At 41.4% G+C, this 20,556-nt stretch overlaps 2 protein-coding genes and 1 non-coding gene across 7 annotated transcripts in view; 2 read left to right on the forward strand and 1 right to left on the reverse strand.

Annotated features, from left to right (window-relative positions):
• The window catches only part of LOC149312215 (exportin-T), a 37,869-nt gene extending 31,580 nt beyond the window's left edge, over positions 1-6,289 (reverse strand). The window contains exon 1 of one of the 5 annotated variants that reach the window (XM_089524206.1): positions 6,154-6,288. The gene's annotated coding sequence lies outside the window, so the exon portion shown is untranslated. Of the gene's footprint in view, positions 1-1,548; positions 1,695-5,409; positions 5,430-5,893; positions 5,966-6,153 lie in introns of those variants that run through there. The other 4 variants (XM_089524209.1, XM_089524210.1, XM_089524207.1 and 1 more) reach the window with 4 other exon arrangements.
• A 4,324-nt stretch (positions 6,290-10,613) lies between these two features.
• Positions 10,614-18,600, forward strand: RPL18A (ribosomal protein L18a). The gene is made up of 5 exons (XM_089524212.1): positions 10,614-10,714; positions 13,358-13,537; positions 15,672-15,801; positions 17,152-17,261; positions 18,455-18,600. Exons 1-5 carry the CDS (start codon positions 10,697-10,699, stop codon positions 18,545-18,547), a joined length of 531 nt encoding a protein of 176 aa, XP_089380338.1. The 5' UTR covers positions 10,614-10,696; the 3' UTR covers positions 18,548-18,600.
• LOC149312217 (small nucleolar RNA SNORA68) lies at positions 16,937-17,065 on the forward strand. The gene has a single exon (XR_016281550.1). It is a non-coding gene; the product is annotated as a small nucleolar RNA SNORA68 (small nucleolar RNA).
• Positions 18,601-20,556: the final 1,956 nt, after the last annotated feature.

Here is a 20,556-nt window from a genome sequence, read left to right on the forward strand (position 1 = left end):
GTGGGCAAAGATTACAGCCTCATAATAGACAATTATAGAGGCTATACAAATCGACAGTAAGTGCTGGCATCAGGGTGGTATGGGTGTGTGGCATTTGAACGATGCATGCCCCAACGCCACCCCGATGCTGGCGTCACGCTGTCCAACTGACCACACGTCGGGCGGCATTGCAGCACTTCTTCGGCACATGCCAAATGCCGAAAAGAGCGCCAAAAAGTGCGGCCATGGTGGCAAGGGCACCTTTTTCCAGGCCAAAAAGAAGCAGCATTTTGCCGCTTCTTTTTTGGCCTGGAAAAAGACTGGATCTGGGCCACGGCATGCGATTGCCAGGGCCCTAATCCAGCTCTCAAAGGGGCAGTGCAGAGCACTCCTTCAGGGCAGTCTGTTTCGCCCCATAGTGAAGCTTTCCCTAATCTGGTACCTTCTAGATGTATCAAACTGCAGCTAAAATCATCCCTAATAAGTGTGATAACTGGTCACCCTGGCTGTGGAGATGGGAGTTATAGTCCAAGACAACTGGGTGGTGCCGGCCTCAGAAAGACTGATATAATGAAGCAAAGTTAGTATAAGCAGGTAGTCACAGGCACTTCAATTATGATCTTACTCAGGAATGAATAGTTCCATTTTATAGGATCCTGGGACTTGCAGTTTAAGGACAGACATTTAGAATTCTCAATCAGAGCTTGAGTGCTTCATCAAACTACTAATCCCAAGATTCCATAGGATTCAGGCATGACAGTTAAAGTAGGATCATAGTACAAAGAAACTGCATGATGTAATTTCATGCAAATTTCCAAACTCAAATCTACAGAAAAATGAGTATCTTCAACCACAAAGTTTTTATCTGCTGTTCAAGATATCCAAGCCAGGCAACCTTGGGAACACCATTGTTTCAGGCACCAGTTTCTGGCAGCTATCACAGCTGGGATGGCTGATTACATGGACTATATTCTACTCTAAGACCATATGTGACCAAGTTACTCACAGGACACCACTGAGGTCTTCAGAAAAGTGCAGACTGCAATAGTATTCTAGCTACCATGGAAGATGAGGCCCTTGACACCAACATAATTCACAAATATTGATGCATGAAGACTACCTATTCCAAAAGAGATTATAGTTGTTCTGGCTACAGATACTACCAGTATGAATTCAGCTACAAACCACAGCCCAGCATGGAAGAAAATACATGCCTCTCAAGGATCTTCAGTGGCAATCCTGTACTGTCTTACAAAAAGCTGCCCAACCTAGAACAATATTATATTACAAAACCAAGGACAAGACTGCAACAAAACCAGATATCAGGTCCTCCTCCAGATCTATTCTAGCAAGCTATTACAGAACCTACTAATATTATCCACAACATCAAATGCTCAGTCACCTGCTTATCTTCCAATGTGATACATAGTACCACCTACCAGCAATCTCCTTCTGCATTCTAGGCAAGACACATAAGCCATCTCTCAGGGCTATACCAAGATATTTTACGAACTATACAGCATTTACCCTTTCCATTTAGAGGTGATCAAACTGGCAGTTAAAACTTACTCAAACAGCATCCTTCTGAGGGCAGGATAAGCACAGAGGCACAGGATAACCTCCTTGGCTGACATAATTCTGACTCTTCAACACCTCTCCATTGATCTTCCTCCTTAGGCAGCTGCCTCCTTGAGTAGCGGCCTAAGTCTTCAAATAGCAGAACCAGCCCTGAAGTCTCTAAAGATATTGTGGACATCTGACATTATAATGGCAATATTTTTTTAAAAAAACAACAACATTTCAGTCTCCTGAAACACTCCTCCATGGAGCTCAGAATTGGCTACTATTGAGCAAAGAAATGTCAAATGGATGATAGAGAGAAAAATGACACAGTTAAAGTTCACCAACAGGGACAATTCTGATCTGTGGCTTGAAATGGGATAATTCTTTTAAATCGCATTACTTGGCTTACTCAGTGCCTGAATGTTTCTGTTATCAGCAAGAGTTGTTTTGTGAATGACCATTGCCAGCATGATTTTCACTGTCATTCACTTCATTTCCCTCTATCCTATTTATAACATTCAGTCACATACCACGTGTGTGTATATGTCCCGGCAACTCCAAATAACATCTGATTCATCTGATGAAACTGACTGTAATTCATGAAAGCTTGTTGCTCTTGTGTGTCTTCAAATCATTTCCAATTTATGATGACTCTAAGGTGAACCCATCAAAGGGTTTTCTTGGCAAGATTTGTTCAGATGATGATTGTCTTTGCCTTCCTCTGAGGCTGAGTGTGACTTGCCCAAAGTCACTCAATGGGTTTCTATGGCATAATGGGGATTTGAAGCCTGGTCTCCAGAGTCAAAGTCCAGTGCTCAAACAACTACACCATGCTGGCTCTCTCATGAAAGCTTGTGACATAGTAAGCCTGGCATCCTGGTGATGAGTTCCAACTAGAATGACTCCAGTCATCTACTGAATGGTGAGTCAACGTATAGGTAAATTCAACTGATTCAGTGCGTCTACTCCACTCATTCCTAACAGCAGCATTTGGGCCAGTAAATCTTTTATGTGCCACAAGACTCTCTCAAAATCTGTAAGTCATATACATCATCAAGAATTTAGATATGCTATCTATCAGTGAGCAAGGAAAGGAGTGAGTTCTTACACACCAACATCCCGAACAGAGAGGCTAGACATATCTAACAATAGCGGCAACATGCTAAGTGTTGCCTGTTTGCTGCTATTCCAACATACATATTTATCCTTCCACTGTATGATTACACATGATTTGCCAGAATAAACCATCAAACCAAGATCTTTAGAGAGTTACTATTTTGGACTACAACTCCCAGCATCCTGCTGTGTTGACTGGGAATTCTGGGATCTGTGGTCCAAAAAGTACCTTTTCCCAAACTCTGCATCAAAACCATGTTTCTCAGTGGATGTTTGCTTATTGATATTATCTGCTTTATATGGCTGGGGGACTGGGAAAAGATTAGTTTGTTTTTTATTGTATTTTCGTTGTACTTCCACTGTTGTTAGCCGGATAGAAATAAATTATTTATTATTACTATTATTATTATGTTCCACATGAAGGAACTGTGTGTATGTGCAAACACAGGAGTCCCAGGGTGGTGGGCGGTGTAGTAATTTGAGAGCTGGACATGACTCTAGAGATCAGGGTTCAAATCCCTGCTCGGCCATGGAAACTCACTGAGTGACCTTAGGGAAGCTATATTCTCTCAACCTCAAAGGGATCTGTTCCCCTCTAGTGGTGTGGCTTCCTGTACCTTGGATCAAACATTGATCAGAGAGGAGATTGCAGTCAAGAAATCAGAAGAAGACTCACAATGGGAAAAGCAGCGATGAAAGAAACAGACAAGATCCTAAACAGTAAAAATTTACAATTGAGCACAAAAATCAGAGTTGTGTAATCCAATGGATGTGAAAGCTAGACAATGAAGAAAGCACATAAGAAGAAAATTAAGTCATTTGAGATGTGGTGCTGCAGAAGAGCGCTGAAGTTCCCATGGACAGCCAAACAGACAAACAAATGGGTCTTTGAACAGATCAAGCCTGGATTCTCCCTGGAAGCCAAGATAATTAAATTGAGTCTGTTGTACTTTGGCCACATCATGAGGAGGCACGACTCACTGAAAAAGACAATAATGCTAGGAAAGGTAGAAGGCAGCATAAAGAGAAGTAGATCACATGTCACATGGATAGGTTCAATCAGGGATGTCACAGGCCTGAATTTGGAGATCTAAGCAGAGCAATGGAGGACAGGGGGTCTTGGAGGTGTCTGATCCAAGGTGTTGTGGTTTGAGTGTTGAACTAGGACTCTGGACACCAGGGTTTGAAACCCTGCTCGACCATGGAAACCCACTGAGTGACTTCAGCCAAGTCACACTCTCTCAGCCTCAGAGAAGGGACACTATCTCAGCCTCAGAGGGATTTATTTCCCCCTCTTGCCAAGAAAACCCTGCCTTAGGGTCTCCCTAAGAAACAACTTTGAAGTCACACAAGAAGAAGGGCAAGGTTTGAACACGAGAGAATTGGGGCAACTGAGGAGTATCAGAGAGGCGCTTTTAGGCTGCGATATATACTTGACTCTAAGTCAACCTCATGTATAAGTCGAGGGCAGATTTTGGGCCAAAATTATGGGTTTTGATAGGACTCGTGGATAAGTCGAGAGTAAAACTTAGGGGTATGTAACAAGGGACGCAAAGGATGAAGCAAAGGAAAACAATGCCAGAAAACTTACAAAATTCCAGCAGCCATAACTGTTTGTGCTCATACTATAGGCTTCATGGATAAGGGAATATAAAGGGGGTGTGAGAGCTTCCAGAACAGATGACGCTCTTGCCTTTCACAAGGGGATGGTTCCTTTTGTAAATAAGAATTCAACTACAGTACAGTACTTAAGAGTGACCCGTGGATAAGTCAACTCAGGTTTTTGGGGTCAATGTTTTGACTAAAATTTCTAGACTTATACATGAGTATATACAGTACTTACTAGCTGAAAAAGAAGAGTCAACTCAGGGAAGGGACCAAGTAACAACCCGCCATTCACAGCAACCAGCTGTACAGGTACAACGGGCTGAAGAGCATGAGCGAGTTCTCTTACTTTCCAACCTCTTATTTTCAATGTCCCGCCTGCCATGGTAAGAGTGGGGAAGCCACCCTCCATGTGTCCGGTGCCACAGCTAACTACATTTCCCAGAATCTCATCGCAATTAAAGTGGGGTCAAACCAGATTACTTCTACAGTATGGACGCAGCCTGGGACTCTGGGTCTGAATCCCAGCTCAGCCATGGACACCAGGGTGACCAGAGGCCCCTCCTTTTCCATTTCAACCCAGGAGGAATGTCAAAATGCCCTCCATTTTGAGCAGGACCAAGAAGCATGTGTTTATATATTTTTTAAAATTATTTATATATGTACTTAAAAACAAAAAGAAAAGCAAACAGACAAGCAATACAAATATAGGGGGGAACATATAGATTTTCAAAAATTTCATATATATATATATATATATATACACACACACACACACACACACACATGCTTTTCCATAACTTATTGTTCAGAATTCTTTTCTTGGCATTGAGATTCGCTTAAGTATCCTGATCTCTACTAGAACCACAATTTTTCCACCTTTCCCCCCATTTTCTTTTGTATGGTTGGGTTGTTTGCCCTGCGATATACATGCACAGTCTATCCATAATCCATAAAGTTGTTGACTTTAATTTTCCACTCCTCTATAGAGGGTACTGCGTTAGATTGCCAATGTTTAGCACATATACCACGCACGCTGCTGTCATCATATATAAGATCACACTTTTATAGGCGTGGGGTATTTTTTTAGCTTTCACTTTGCCATTTCCTACATTCTTCTTCTGTTTTTGTGTTTTAACGTCCTACCTTTTTGCAGTGCCTGGTCCTCCTCGGTCACTCTGATGGAAACCCAGAAGTCACATTCCCTCACTGACAGGGAAAGGCAATGGCAGACCTCCCCTGGGCAAATCTTGCAAAGAAAACGCCATGACAGGTTTGACCATAAGTCAGAAATGACTTGAAGGCACACAACACACACGTGCTTTGCGTCGATGTACTCTTTTTACAGCAAGACACAATTAAGGTGTTGTCATTCCACTTGGACGTGCCACAGTTCCCTTTTATAGGATCCTGGGATTTGCAGTTTAGGGAGAGAGATTTATTATTCTCAATTGGAGGTTGAGTGCTTCATCAAACTACTAATCCCAGGATTCCACAGGAGGCAGGCATGGCAGTTAAAGCGGGATGATAGTGTTATAACTGTGTGATGTGAAAGAGCCAGAGATGATGCAATTTCGTGCAAATGTCCAAATTCAAATCTATAGAAAAGTGAGTATCTTCAACCACAAACCTTTTCTCTGCTGTTCAGGATATCCAAGCCAGGCAGCCTTGGGAACACCATTGTTCCAGAGACCCACAAGTCACACTCTCTCAGCCTCAGAGGGTGGCCTTCTGAGGGTGTCTAACCAAGAAACCTCAATGATAGGGTCGCCATAACTCGAAGGCACAGCACCATCACAACAAGGGGGGGTACTCTATAGCCCATGTGGCGTGAGAGGCCTGAGGCTCTAGGGCAGGCAGGGCCTGGGCCTTCCTCTCCCGCTTCCTTACCTTCCCTGCTAGTCCATGAGGGGCGCCCAGAGTCCACCGTCCGGGGAGAACCTCGCCTCAGGGTTACTGCGAGCCTCCAGGAGCTGATGCAGCCTCCTCGCCAGTTCCACCCGGGGGAAAAACTACCAAAGCTCTCTGAGACTACAACTCCCGGCACACCCCGCGGCCAACCCTTTCCGCCATTGGCCCAAGGATCACCTGACGCAGAATCCCCGCGCGCTTACTTCCCCTCCCGTCCAATCAGGCAACAGAACTGCGTGGCAGGACGCGGGGGGCGGGACAAAGAAACTCCCCCCCGCGCGGAGCCAGAGCATGCCGGGAGTTGTAGTCCTCTTTTGAGGCCACCTGGCTTTGGAGGCTATTTTATTCCCCTCAGTCTCCTCCATAACACGGCTTTAGCTACGGTTTGTGGCCAAGCCGGCCATTAATGAGAGAGAGATAGGCATTTAAACCGGACATTTTACTTGTTAAAAGGGTGTTTACTGCCGCTGTTTTCTCTCTCAGTCGCGTGAGATGCTCCTCTCCAACACACTGCAACACGTTTCAGTACTGCTATCATGGCTTCCCTTCAAGGGATGCTGGGAATTGTAGTTCTGTGTGACAGGATTTTTTAGGATCTTAGGGCTGAAAGACATCCCCCTCCCCTCCATTAAGCATCCCAAGTTTTCTGGGGCTGCATCCACACGGGAGAAATAACCCAGTTTGGTCCCGCTTTAACTCTTTGTCTGGCTCTTTGCTATGGAATTCTGGGAGTTGGAGTTTGTTGTGGGCCCAGAGCGGAGCTCTGCTCCGCTCTGGGCCCACAACAAACTCCAACTCCCAGAATTCCATAACCTTGAGCCAAGGCAGTTAACGCGGGGCCAAACCGGGTTATTTTTCCAGTGTGGATGCAGCCAGAGTTTTCCTCACGAAGTGGCATGACAGGGCAGTGTGTATCCATATGTTTGCCTCAAATAAACCCCACTGACTGCAATGGAACATGAATCCCACTTAAGAGTGTGCCTAGGATTGTAGTCTTAAACCAATATGAAACTGGTTGGTGCCTGGGATTCTGGTCAGAAAACAAGGCAGGACCAGGGATGTATCCGCACTGCGGAAATAAAGCAGTTTGACACCACTTTTGCCATGACTATCCTACAGAATATTGGGATCCGTAGTTTAGTGAACTCTCTGACAAACCGGCCTGAAGATCTGGTCCAAAACACACTGCAAAAATCATCTAGTTTGAGACCGCTTTAACTGCCAATGCTAGGAAATCCTGGGAACTGCAGTTTTGTGAGACATTTAGCCTTCTCTGTCACAGAGCTCTGGTGCCACAATAAACTACAATTCCCAAGATTCGCTAGCACTGAGCTGAGGCATTTAAAGAAGTCTTAAACTGGATTATTTCAGCAGTGTGGTTCGGACTGCTATCATGGGGTTTTTATCGGCCTGGTTTGTTCAGAGGCGGTTTGCCATTGTCTTCCCTGAGGCTGAGAGAGTGTAACTTGCCCAGGGTCACCCAGTGGGTTTCATGTCGGAGCTGGGAATTGAACCCTGGTCTCCAGAGCTCCTTAGAGGTCTTTAAACAGAGGCTGGATGGCCATCTGTCGGGGATGTTTTGATTGAGTTTTGCTGCATGGCAGGGGCTTGGACTGGCTGGCCCTGTGGTTTCTTCCAACTCTCTGATTCTATGATTCTATGATTCTAGGTCAACATTCAAACCGCTGCGGCACACTACTTCACCAAACTACAAATCCCAGGATTCCACAGGGCCATGATATGACCAGATGTCATAGCCGCAAAGGAGGACAAGGCACCACAAAATGTGGAGTGTTCAAGGAAAATGTAGAACATAACAAAACAAAAACTTAAAAACACTGATATATATGTAAATTCATGCTTCTTAGTCATGCTCAAAATGGAGGACATTTTCAAACCCCTTCTGGATAAAAGGTTGAAATGTCGGACATGTTGTGGAAAAGGAGGATGTCCAGTCATCCTGCACAGGACAGATATGACAGTTACAGTGGTCTCAAACTGCTTTATTTCTGCAGTGTGGAAGAGCTGTAGGGCAAGCATTAGTAGGGAGTGTTCATTGTGGCATTGCTCGCCTCCAAAATGTACACTATAAATGTGCAAGCCCTGTGTGCAGACCAGAATCTTACAGCAGCAGCATATGTAACACAAGCCAGACAAAACTTCCACACTCATTGGCACTTACCACTGGTTGTATCTTTCTGATCCTTGGCTGTATAAGTTGTCTTCCTCCTGACAGTATTATTTTCCCTGTTCACCTCATCTTATGTGGCTGTGCTTAAACATTTAACTGCTCTAAAGTGCAATAAGGTTTTATTTTATTCATTTGTTCTTGGTCTGGAGGTGTTTAAGCCTAAAGATGTGGTGAAGAATGTACAAGCTAATTGTTGCAAATGGAAGCTGAAAGCACAAACACACTTCTAGCAACACAATTTGCACAACATAAATGTGTAAATGCCAGCAGGATACAATTAAAATAAAGCAATACATATTCCGTTTCAATATATGTATTGTAATTCAAATACATGTTTTATGAGTACTGTTACCAATAACATGTTGAATAAACACCACATACTGTTTGCATACCGCTTATTCTATATGTTTTTGCTAGAAAAACTTTTTATGCTATATTCAGAGCTTAGATCTGGTAAAATCCTCTTTTCCAAGCAAGGAGAAGTTGAGATGATGGGCTGCCAGATTTAATTTCCTTTTCCTGAGAGAACATTAAAGACTTACGGTGCCTTTATAACATTAGCTTCATTTAAAATATACAAGTAAAACAGAGCAGATAATGACCACGGAGTATCTACATAACTTCAAATTAAACAATGAGGAAACTGAAACAGTTAAAGGTTTCTCATACCTGGGATCAAACATTGTTCATAACAGAGACTGCAGTCAAGAGATAAGAACACTAAGGAATGGGAAGGGCAGCCATGAAAGAGCCATGAAGATCTCTCAGCCTGCTAATCCCTCATTACACATGGTAGCTCTCCAATGCTAGGAATAATTTATTACTTATAATTTATTAATTAAATTTATTGATTTATTAACGTACTAAACCGCTTTTGGAGAAACCAATGGGTTCTAGTATTCATGGTATTTAGGTGAAAATATATGGTTCTATTAATGACTATCCATATGATTAAACTGAACAATTTTAGTTGTGTTGCAAAACTTAAGATCCACTGTTTGTCAAACTTGCTTCATAAATAAGTAGACCATGCTTAGAATTAGATGAAATAGCTTCCTGCCTCAGAGTGATGATGCATAGTTAGATTAAGCCACACTACGTCTTTCTTAGTAGAATGGTTAGAAGACTGTTGTTGTGAAAAGCAGATGAAAAATTACAGACTGGTTGAAAAAAAATCTTTCCCCCGCCAAAGGTCCTCCTTAGCTTCCAAGATCAGACTCAGGTCCAAAACACACTGCAGAAATAATCCAGTTTGAGACCACTTTAACTGCCCTGGTTCAGTGCTAGGAAATACTGGGAACTGCAGTTTTGTGAGACATTTAGCCTTTTCTGTCAAAGAGACCAGTCTGGTGATACGATAAACTACAGCTCCCAAGATTCCCCAGGACTGAGCCAGGGCAGTTAAAGCGGTCTCAAAGTGGATTGTTTCTGCAGTGTGTTTTGGACCTCAATTCCTTCCAGATTTAGGAGAGACGATCACAAGATGCTTTATTTATGTTCACTGTCTCCTTCAGGTGCAGCTACACTGTAGAAATAATGCAGTTTCACACCACTTTAACTGCTGTGGCTTCATCCTACAGAATCCTGGGATCTGTAGTTTTGCGAGGCAGGCACCAGCACTCTTTGGCAGAGAAGGCTTATAAAAGAAGACCTTATAAAACTACAAATCCCAGGATTCCATAGGATGGCTCTAGAACCCTTAAAGTAGTCTAGCAGCCCCGGTCGCTGAGGCTGCATCCCCACTGCAGAAATAATCTGGTTTGACACCACTTTGGTTGTATTCACACTGGAGAAATAATCCGGTTTAAGTGGCATGGCTCAATGTGCTGTGGAATTCTAGGAATTGTAGTTTATTGTGGCCCAGATCCCACAAACTACAATCCCCAGAATTCCACAGCATTGAGCCATGCCACTTAAATCGGATTATTTCTCCAGTGTGGATGCAGCCTGCATTGGCTCAGTGCTAGAGGATCCTGGGAATTATACTTTGCGTTGGCACCAGAGCTCTATGACAGAGAAGCCTAAACCTCTCACAAAACTACAATTCCCAGAATTCCATAGGATTGAGCCGTGGCAGTCAAGGCGGTCTCAAGATGGATTCTTCCTTCCCACAAAGGGCAGCTCTTTTCTAGGCCAATGCGCCTAATTGGCCCAAACATGACCAATAGAAAATCCGCTTTCATAGACAGACGTGGCTTCTGTCCAATGGGAATGTTCCCCCGGAGAGCCAATAGGCGAGGCCGTTGGGTTTTTTTTCCGTCGAGGCGGTGACGTAAGGACGCCGCGCACGCGGGGCTTCCTTTTCGGGTCGGCCGCGAGCGAGGCAGCACCATGAAGGCGTCGGGCACCGTAAGCGTCGGTCACTGGGGCCGGAGGGAGGGAGGGAGGAAGGAAGGGGTCTCGCGCCAGGAAGGGAGCCTTGGAATGTTCGGCAGAGAAGGAGCGAGCACAAAATGGCGGCGCGGCGGTCTGCTAAGGATCCTTCCCTGAAGCTTCTCTCTTGGCTGCCACGAGAGAGAGAGAGAGAGCGCCCAATATGGCCGCCGCTGGGCCCAGAGCGATCGGCCGCGTGGAGTCAGCGTTCTTAAAGCGTTGCTATTCCACTTTAAGTGCTCTGCGTGCCTCCTCTTGCATTCTGGGGTTTGAAGTTTAAGGAGGGGGGCATTTAGAATTCTCAGCCAGAGAGAGCTCTTAGGTCTGACTGAACTACAAGCCCCAGAATGCAACAGGAGGCAGCCAGAGCAGTTAAAGTGGAATAGCAGCACTTTAAGAGTGCATGCGACAATCTCCTTTAGCCCTCGGGGCGGTGGGTTCGGCCCCGGACATCCCTCCCTCCCCCCCCGCCTTAAACCCCTAAAGTGGGAGAAAGGAGGGGTATAACTAAAGTAAATAGATAGAAACCTGGCATACCCACTTCTTCCGGTCTCTGTTGTTTTTAATTACTGGTTTTAACAATTTATTTTACATTTCATTACAGTTATATTAGAAATTGTGTATATATATATATATATATATATACACACATACATATATATATATATAAAAGTAGGGAGGGGAGGGGGGATTTATCTATACTGCATGAATTTATCAGGGTTTTATTTGTGTATTGGATTATTGTGTTGCATCTTGTGATTGAAAGCCGCCTACGGGAAGAGGCTGGATAGAAATAACATTTATTATTATTATTATTATTATTATAAAATAAATAAACAGGCGTCCAAAAAACAATTAAGTCCCAGTTTCACAACCAAAGAGGAAGAAAGAGGCCTCCTCAGAAGTGAAGGTGTCCATTTCTACTTAGGTTTCTCTCCATCCACGCCAAGGAGCCAGGCCAAAGACCAGAGAATAACAATAACAATAATAGGAATAATAATAATAATCATGAGTCCTTGAGTCCCTATAGTGGAAGAAAGCTGGGAGATAAATGAATAGTAAATAAGCATGCGCCCACAACCGCTGTCTCTAAGAGCCTGGAAATGATTGATTCCCAGTTTCATAGCTGAAGAGGAAGAAAGAGGCCTCCTCAGAAGTGAAGGTGTCATTTCCATTTAGGTTTCTCCCTCCATGCCAAAGAGCTAGGCTGAAGACTGGGGAATAATGATTATAATAATTACAGCAATAGTAATAATTAGTCCTTGAGTCTCTATGGTGGGAGAAAGGCGGGATATAAATATTAATCTGCTTTTCTACCCCTATAGAGACAAAGACTTACTATTATTATTGTTCCCCAGTCTTCTGTCTCATTCCTTGGCATGGCTGGAGGGAGGGAGGGAGAGCAAAGAAAATGGAAATGGCCAGCTTCACTTCTGAGGAGGCTTCCTTCCTCCTCTTCAGTTTTAAAATGGGAATTGGTCCAAAACACTGGAAATAATCCAGTTTGAGACTGCTTTAACTGCCTTGGCTCAGTGCTAGGGAATCCTGGGAATTGTAGTTTGTTGTGGCGCCAGAGCTCTCAGACAAGGCTGCATCTCTCACAAAACTACTGTTCCCAGAATCCTATATTATTGAACCATGGCAGTTAAAGTGGTGTCAGAGTGCATTATTTCTGCAAGGCTGATGCAGCCAAAAGTGAACAGTCCTCCATGTTGTGTATAGCTAATAAGCATATGTTGAAAATCAATTACTTATTCCCAACTAGAGTAGTCCCATTGAATCAGAGACATAGCCATATTAGTCTGGAGTATCAGTATGTAAAGGGATCTTGTAACACCTTTGAGACTGACACAAAGCTGCTACTAGATCCTTTTGCCCATTGAATCAGTTGCTGATCAGCATATCAGTACTTAACCATTGATTCAGTAGGTCTACTCTAATTGGAACTAACAGTTGGATTTAAACCATATTACTTACCATCTACTGTACATCATATTTCAAATGCTCGAAGGATTTCTTAATTTGGGGAGAGGGTGGAGATCAGTTTTACTGATCTATATTGAATGGGTCTATGATAGAGGTGAGAGCAGACCCTTAAAAAACTAAGGCCCCATACAGACAGGCAAAATAAAGCTGCTTCAGGTCACTTTGGAGGTATTCTACTTAAATGATGCATGCATCCTAAGAGTCCAGAAGCTGTTCCAAAGCTGTGTTCCAGTCCTTAGGACTGATCATGGCTTTGGTGCAGCTTCCAGACTCTTAGGATGCACGCATCATTTAAACAGCATACTTCCAAAGTGACCGAAAGCATCTTTATTTTGGCCTATCTGTATGGGGCCTATGTTTCACATGCACATACATATTTAATTCCTAGTTTATAATAGAAGTACAGTACTTGCCTCATGTCAGGTCAGTCATTTTCCCACTTCTCTTTAGCTCTGTTGTGGATGACAAGTCCGTAATGTTAATTAAGCTCCCTTCTGTATAAGAACTGTGCAGACTTGACTTTTTGACTATATATTTTTGTTCAAGTTGTAGAGATCAGTTTTTGCTTAATCATCTTGCAAGTAAATCTCAAAGTAGAATGGACTTTCTCATACATTTTCTCTTTCCCTTTAGCTGAGGGAGTACAAAGTGGTTGGAAGATGCCTTCCCACTCCTAAGTGCCCAACACCACCGCTCTATCGTATGCGGATCTTTGCTCCTAATCATGTTGTTGCAAAGTCCCGCTTCTGGTATTTTGTTTCTCAGCTGAAGAAGATGAAGAAATCTTCTGGGGAGATTGTGTATTGTGGACAGGTATGTTTACAAAAAATGAATAGTCTCAGGGATTTGAAATAGTTTTGTTTTTGATACAGCAATTTACTAAAAGCTAAACCACCTATTTCGTTGATAAGTAGGGGCATATATAAGTATTTGAGCCATGGCTTGTTTAAAATGTTCAGAGCATACCTCTCAAGTTTCCAAAACTGTGGATTTTGTCAAAGTGTTACATGTTGTACACTAATACATACTTTAGCATGATACCAATTCCAGTATTCATGAAACTAGTGAAATGCTTTGCATGAAGAAAATAATATGCAACATCTGTATTTCTGTATCTTGTCTTATACTTGATCCTAATTCTTTAAAGTACCTGGATGCATATTATCTAAGTCTGGAAAAGAATGGAGTTAAAGAAAATGTCAGTGTTCAATATTCCGTGTATAACTCAAACAAAAAAAATTCAAACAGAAATTCTCTATTAATTCCTGGGAAGGTATTTAGTGAATGTGTGTTCACCTTCAAGTCACCTGTTGACTCTTGGTGACTCCATCAATTCCATAGGGTTTTCTTGGACAAGGAATACTTGAGGTGGTTTTGCCACTTCTTGTACAAATGTAGGCTGCAGCACCTGGTATTTGTTGGCAGTCTCCCATCCAAATACTAACCAGGGCTGATCCTGCTTAGCTTTTAAGATTAGGCAGCATCTGGTGCCTTTGGGATATTTATGCACTAGATAGGGATTAAGTAAAATAGTTAAATCTTGGAGTTTTGGATGGGAATTTGATGACCATTTAAATATGAAGTATGATAAGTAAATGGAAACTCCGTGTTCTGTACAGTATATTTTTGAAAATCAGATGATGTAGATAGCGGGCAATGGCCATCAACGTTATGTCCTGCTTGTGGAAGCATTCAGTTGGCCATTCCTGTGGACAAAATACCAGATAAGACACAGGAATCCTAACCACTCAAATGGCTATAAAAATGGATAATGGTGAAGTATTCCCCTGCCAGTGAAGGTGGGTTTTCAGTTGCAGAAGTCCCTGGAAAACCCATGGGTAACAGAAGCCATATATATTCATATTTTGCAAATTTGATTATTCATAGATTTTATTAATATGTTCTCTCTAGGAATATTTAGGTCTTCCAGCACAACTCTATGGTGAACTTTAACCAAAAGTTGCACCGAAGGACCTAGAGAGAACATTCTACTAGGCATTTATAGCTCCTCCAGCACAATTCTGCGGTCAGTGTCTGGCAGATGTTGACCACAGAGTTGCACTGGAGGACCTAGAGATTCATAGAGAGGTGTTCTCTCAGGTAAAAACATACTGTTATTGTTATTTACGTTTTTTCCACATTCACAGGGGCCTGTGCCCTTAACCCCAGCAAATGTGGAGGGACAAGTGTAATCTGCCTCTGGAAATAGCTGAACCAGGCCCTGAAATTAGGAAGGACAGAGGAAACTTTAGATCCTTTGAATTTGATTGGTGCCCTTGGAATCTCACCATCCTCCTAATCTTGTGGAGTTGATATGCCTAATCTCCTTTCCATTGGAACCATGAAGGTGGGAAAGAGGCCAACAGATACAAAAATTTGGGGGGGGGGGGGGAGGAGATAAAGCATTTTTCTGGCTGTCTCAATCTTAACAGTGCTTTTACACACATATATCCTCCCCACACTGTTAAGTCAGGCTATATGAATGCAGTGGGACTTCGGAGTAAATATACATCGAATTTCACATAGAATTTCACTGTGAATGACCTTAATTCATTCCAGTATCAAAATAAATATTTTTTCACGTGTTATGGGGACCAAGAATTGAACCTGTGTTACCCTGTTTCAGTAAACATCTAGTTTTCTTCAATTTACTTGAAATGGAAGAATTAGGTTAGTACTGTAATTCTTACTGATGCAGCATGCAAAAAAATCAAATTATGTAATTCTGGAGAACAGCGAGAAATGATGGGGAAATAGTACCAGATTTCATGCTTGGTTTTAAAAAAAGATAATTGCCATTCAGGTTTTTTTTGGGGGGGGGGGGTAGGTTTATTCATAGTAATTCAAACTAATTGTATCTTTTGTACTGAATTAAAAGTTTTACTTGTTTCGTTAAAATTGTTCATCTTTCATTTGCTACTATTCTGACAAATTGCTGTAATCTTAGGTTTTTGAGAAATCTCCACTGAGGGTGAAAAACTTTGGTATCTGGCTGCGATATGATTCTCGCAGTGGAACTCACAACATGTATAGGGAGTACAGAGATTTGACAACGGCTGGAGCTGTTACACAGTGCTGTAAGTATAGACCATTTAGAGTGCTGAGTTTTCTTTTGATACACAGTGATACCAGAAAGAACATACTTTGAAAAAAACAGTTTTGCTAGTTTTTATTAAGCAATAAATTCGTCCTCATTTTGGCACTGTTTTTAATAATAATACCCGTTGTAGTCAGCTTGCAAAGTTCATATTAAAATCCACAGTTTACTGTGATTTTTCTTTTCAGCTCATGGGAGTTTGTTGTTGTGTGCCTTGAAGTCATTTCCAACTTAAGGCAACCATAAGGGTTGTCCTGGTGTTTCTTCAGAGGGGGTTTGCCATTGCCATCCTGTGAGGCAGAGTGTGTGACTTGCCCAATGTCATCCAGTTGATTTCCATGGCTAAGCTAGGATTTGAACCCTAGTCTCCAGAGTCATAGTCCAATGCTCAAATCCCAAAATAAGTAGCCCGTTGTGATGTGTTTAGGAGATAGCCAAAAACCTCAGATCCATTAAGTGTGGATCAAAATATTTAAAATATACAGACTTGGTAGGTTTATATATATGTTTGTATAAATTAATTGATTACTTCTGTGCCCACATCTTAAAGGATATCAAATTCGAGGACATTATGCTAGTCCTAATATCCCCCTTCTGGATATCTGACTCAGATCAATGTTTTCTTTTAAAGGGGGGGGGGGGCATTGTTCTATATTGGCAATACTGTATTTGTTGTTAAACACATAAGATGTCACTCTGTCACTCAGGATTCAATCCTACACAGTTCTATAGGATTTGCATTTGTGTAGACATGCATATGAGTCCACTGTTAAACACAAATTCAGGCCCAGAAAAACATGGCCAGATAATTAGCTTTCATTGGCCTTAGATAAAAAAGTATAGGTAACTGTGGACATGCCTTATATTTAGTTTTAATGGAACCCTGTGCTTGCATGTGTATTTGGATCAGAAAGAACATGTTAACACTACAGTTCTTTGCCACTAAGTTATTTAGTGCAATGGTTTAAAAAGTCCTTACATGCTATTTATAGATGATTGAAAACAGTTTTGAGAACGATCTTTCATCATCAGAGTATTTAGTTTTCTGCTGGTATTACCTGTGTGCACAGTTTAGATTCCAGAAGGAACATAATTTAACAGTGTTGAAAATAAAAACTGCACACAAACCCAAAGGACATTGTTTATAATAAAATGTTCTTGTCATGTGTGCAGATACTAAATGTACCTTGTCGCCTTTCAAGAGCTGAAGTGTTTTTGAAAGTGAAATTGAAGGTCCTACAATCTGTGTTTCATATCAGATATTATCAAATAACAAGTAACTGCTTAGTTATTGTGTTAATTTAGCATGCATCTTTTTGTTATACTGCAGATCGTGATATGGGAGCACGTCATAGAGCCCGTGCTCACTCAATTCAGATCATGAAGGTTGAAGAGATTGCTGCTAGCAAGTGCCGCAGGCCAGCTGTGAAGCAGTTCCATGTAAGCAAAGCAAACTTGTATGATGTTTTTATGTAAACGTCCCCCCCCCCCCCCGACCAGCCAAGGATTGCACAGTCTTAATCAGAGTGGCCAGAGAAGTCAATAATTTGAGTAAACTGGGAAATTACATGCTATCTTTGTCCTTATAAATATAAAAAGTTGAATGCAAACAACCTTATGCATTCCATTCTTTTAATAGTGGTTTGAGCTCCACATTATATGAAATATATAAATGTTTAAATTGCATGTTAAAACAGGCCAATAATGCCTCAAAAATATCTGTTTATCTTCCATATTTCTATACTTAATTTCAGTATATGTATATTATGCATAATTTGCTAAAGCAGCATTTTCCCACCTGGTAGCCTCCAAATGTGTTAATGGCCATGTTGGGAATTGCTGGTTGTTCAAAAGACTCTGTCTTCCAGAGTTTATTTTTCCTGTTTATGTTGAAAAAGATCTTGATGGCTTTGGTGCTGGTGCAGTGGAGAATATTTTTTTCTCTCAGCCTGCTTTGTATCCTGTTCAGAAGAATATTGATTGGCCTGGGTGTTGGTTTTCTTTCATTACATTTACTTACATTTGTATCAGAGGAACCACATTTTGATGTAACTTGAAAATCAATTGACTTTTAGAGTAATTAATAACAGGGTTTTACTATCTTTCAGAATCATGGGTGAATCTGGGAATTGTAGTTTTCTCAGAATCATTGCTGGAAAAAGTGGTTTTGTATATACAGTGGTCCCTTGGCTTACATGGGGGATCCGTTCCGCCCCCCACATAAGCCAAAAATGCGTAAGCTCGAGTCCCATTCGATTGAATGGGGCTTGTGCTCGTGTCATGGGAGAAGTGGGCTTGCCCCATTCACTCCCCTATTGCGTGGCTTTTGCATAAACTGCAAGCTGCATATGGGGTGCCCACCTATAGTGCGGGCACACTATAATCTCTGAAAGAGGCGTCTAAAAAGCCACCAATATTAGTGGATATCTAAGAGTTATTTATTTTGCATTAGCAGCATTTTGTAGGTAATACAGAGAGTGCCTAATAATTGCACACCGCTTTTACTATTAATAGCAAGACTCTTACCTAAAAAAAATTCCCTGTGAATGATTGATTCATATTACTGTATTAGAAAAGTAACTTAACTATTAGTGTAATTGAATTTGAAACTAAAATTTATTCTCTTCCTACAGGATTCCAAAATTAAGTTCCCTCTGCCACACAGAGTTCTGCGTCGCCAACATAAGCCACGCTTCACCACCAAGAGACCAAATACTTTCTTCTAAATGCAGATATAGTTTGTGTTCTCTGCGTTTCAATAAAATTCCTCTTCAACATCTGATTGTTATAATTGAGAAACATAATGGTCTCAGCTTTGTCAAAAATAAAACTTACAGCTCAATTGCTATCTTCTTAGGCCCTCTCTTGAGTCACCCTGTTTTTTCTGCCTCATCTCCATCTTCTGTACATCTCTTCAGGATTTGGGAATCAGTGCTGGAGCATTTTCTGTCCTTTGAGCAGATCTCTGAAAGCAGCACATAGACTAATTCTTTCAGCAGTTCTTTGCAACGTTTAAGTGAAAAAGCCCTGTGAAGGCAGGTGAGTCAGTGAGCCCCTTAATGTTAATTGTTTGACAGATCTTATAAACCTTGGCCTCCTCCCTTGCCTGCAGTCCTGTGGAATCTTTTTTGTTTAAACTAGTCCCTCTTCCTTCGTGTAAAGAGACAGCCTTCTATACAAACACCAGCCCCTTTCCCTCCAATGCACATTTATATCATAGAGTGAGGCAGTTACCCCATTCCGTGTTCTCTGTGGGTCCCCCTCCTCTCCTGAGCTGCGTGGGGCTCCTTGAGACCATCCAAATAACTTGCTTCCACCACCTGACGACTGACTGATCCTACCTTAGTGGAAAAATCCAAAGATATAGCTGTGTTAGTCTGCAGAATCAGTATGTAGAGATATCTTGTAGCACCTTTGAGACTAACCGAAAGAAGTTAGCAGCATGAGCTGTCAACTTCTTTCAGTTAGGAGTTTATCACATGGGAGGGAATAAGTCAAATCCTGTGCAGAAACAGGATTTAAATCATAAAAGCAGGATTGTTTTCAGGCGCATTGAGCATTAATCTGAAATTAGCTGCACATAAAGTGGACATTCAGACACATCGGGGGGCACTGAGCATTAATTTGATATTAACCCGCACAGAAAGTGGACAAAATCAGCTGCTTTTTACTTTCAGGAAAAATTTGTCCATTTTCCATGAGGGTTAATGTTGGATTAATGTTCAGTGCCCCCGATGTGTCTGAAAATGATCTTGCTTTTGTGGAATATTCCCGGAATTTAAATCCAGTTTCTGCAAGGGATTTGGGCACTTACTGATCCTAGTTTATACTGATCCTAGCTTAGCCATCCATTGGGACATTGCTGAAGAATTGTACTGATATTTCACTTGGCAACTTGGAGAAGAACTGGGCCAAAGAGTACTTTAAAAGAAAAGCTTTATTCTAAATAAAGGAATTTTACAGTAAAAGGATGTAACATGAGGAACCAACTTGCCTTGCAGCCACAAAGTATACGTTACAGAACCAGGTTAGGTCAGCCGAAACAGGAAACCAAAACCTGACACCTGTGCATATGGCAGTGGGTCCCAAACTTAAGCTTGTTGACCAGGGATCTTAACTGCAAAGGAGGACAAGGTGCTGCAAAATGGAAGGCAGTCAAGAAAAAGGGAGGACATTACAAAATAAAAGTTCAAAACACTTAATAGAAATAAATTCATTCTTAGTCTGGCTCAAAATGGTGGACTGTTGGAATTCCTCCTGGACAGAAGGTTGAAATGGAGGACATGTCCTGGAAAAAGAAGACCTGGGGCCATCCTGCCAGAGTGACCAGGTGTCCTCACTGCAAAGTAGGTCAAAGTACCCCAAAATGAAGGACATTTAAGGGGGGGGGAACCGAGGGCGTCACCAAATACAAAACTGAATGCAGTCATAGAAATACATAATTTATAAATTGTGTGTGTGTATATACTGTATATATATATATATATATAATTTATAATATATAATATAAAACATAATTATATGATACATATAATATATAATTATATGTATTATATAAATTATATATTTATATATATTATATATAATATGTAGTATAAATATATATAATATTGTATAATATTACATTATATTTTATATATCATATAAATTATATATATATATATATAATAAAATTGTAAATATATATAAAATATTAAATATTTATATATTGTGAATATTATATAATTATATATAT

The sequence above is a fragment of the Sceloporus occidentalis genome, unplaced genomic scaffold (genome assembly GCF_023333645.1).
Source record: "Sceloporus occidentalis isolate IW3139 unplaced genomic scaffold, rSceOcc1.0.p SCAF_5, whole genome shotgun sequence".
Lineage (NCBI taxonomy): Eukaryota > Metazoa > Chordata > Lepidosauria > Squamata > Phrynosomatidae > Sceloporus > Sceloporus occidentalis.

Bases quoted from the DNA above. Each gene is read 5' to 3' on its own strand.
- RPL18A (XM_089524212.1), top strand. The intron at 13,538-15,671 runs GTATGTTTACAA...CTGTAATCTTAG, and splicing joins AGATTGTGTATTGTGGACAG to GTTTTTGAGAAATCTCCACT. The intron at 15,802-17,151 runs GTAAGTATAGAC...GTTATACTGCAG, and splicing joins TGGAGCTGTTACACAGTGCT to ATCGTGATATGGGAGCACGT.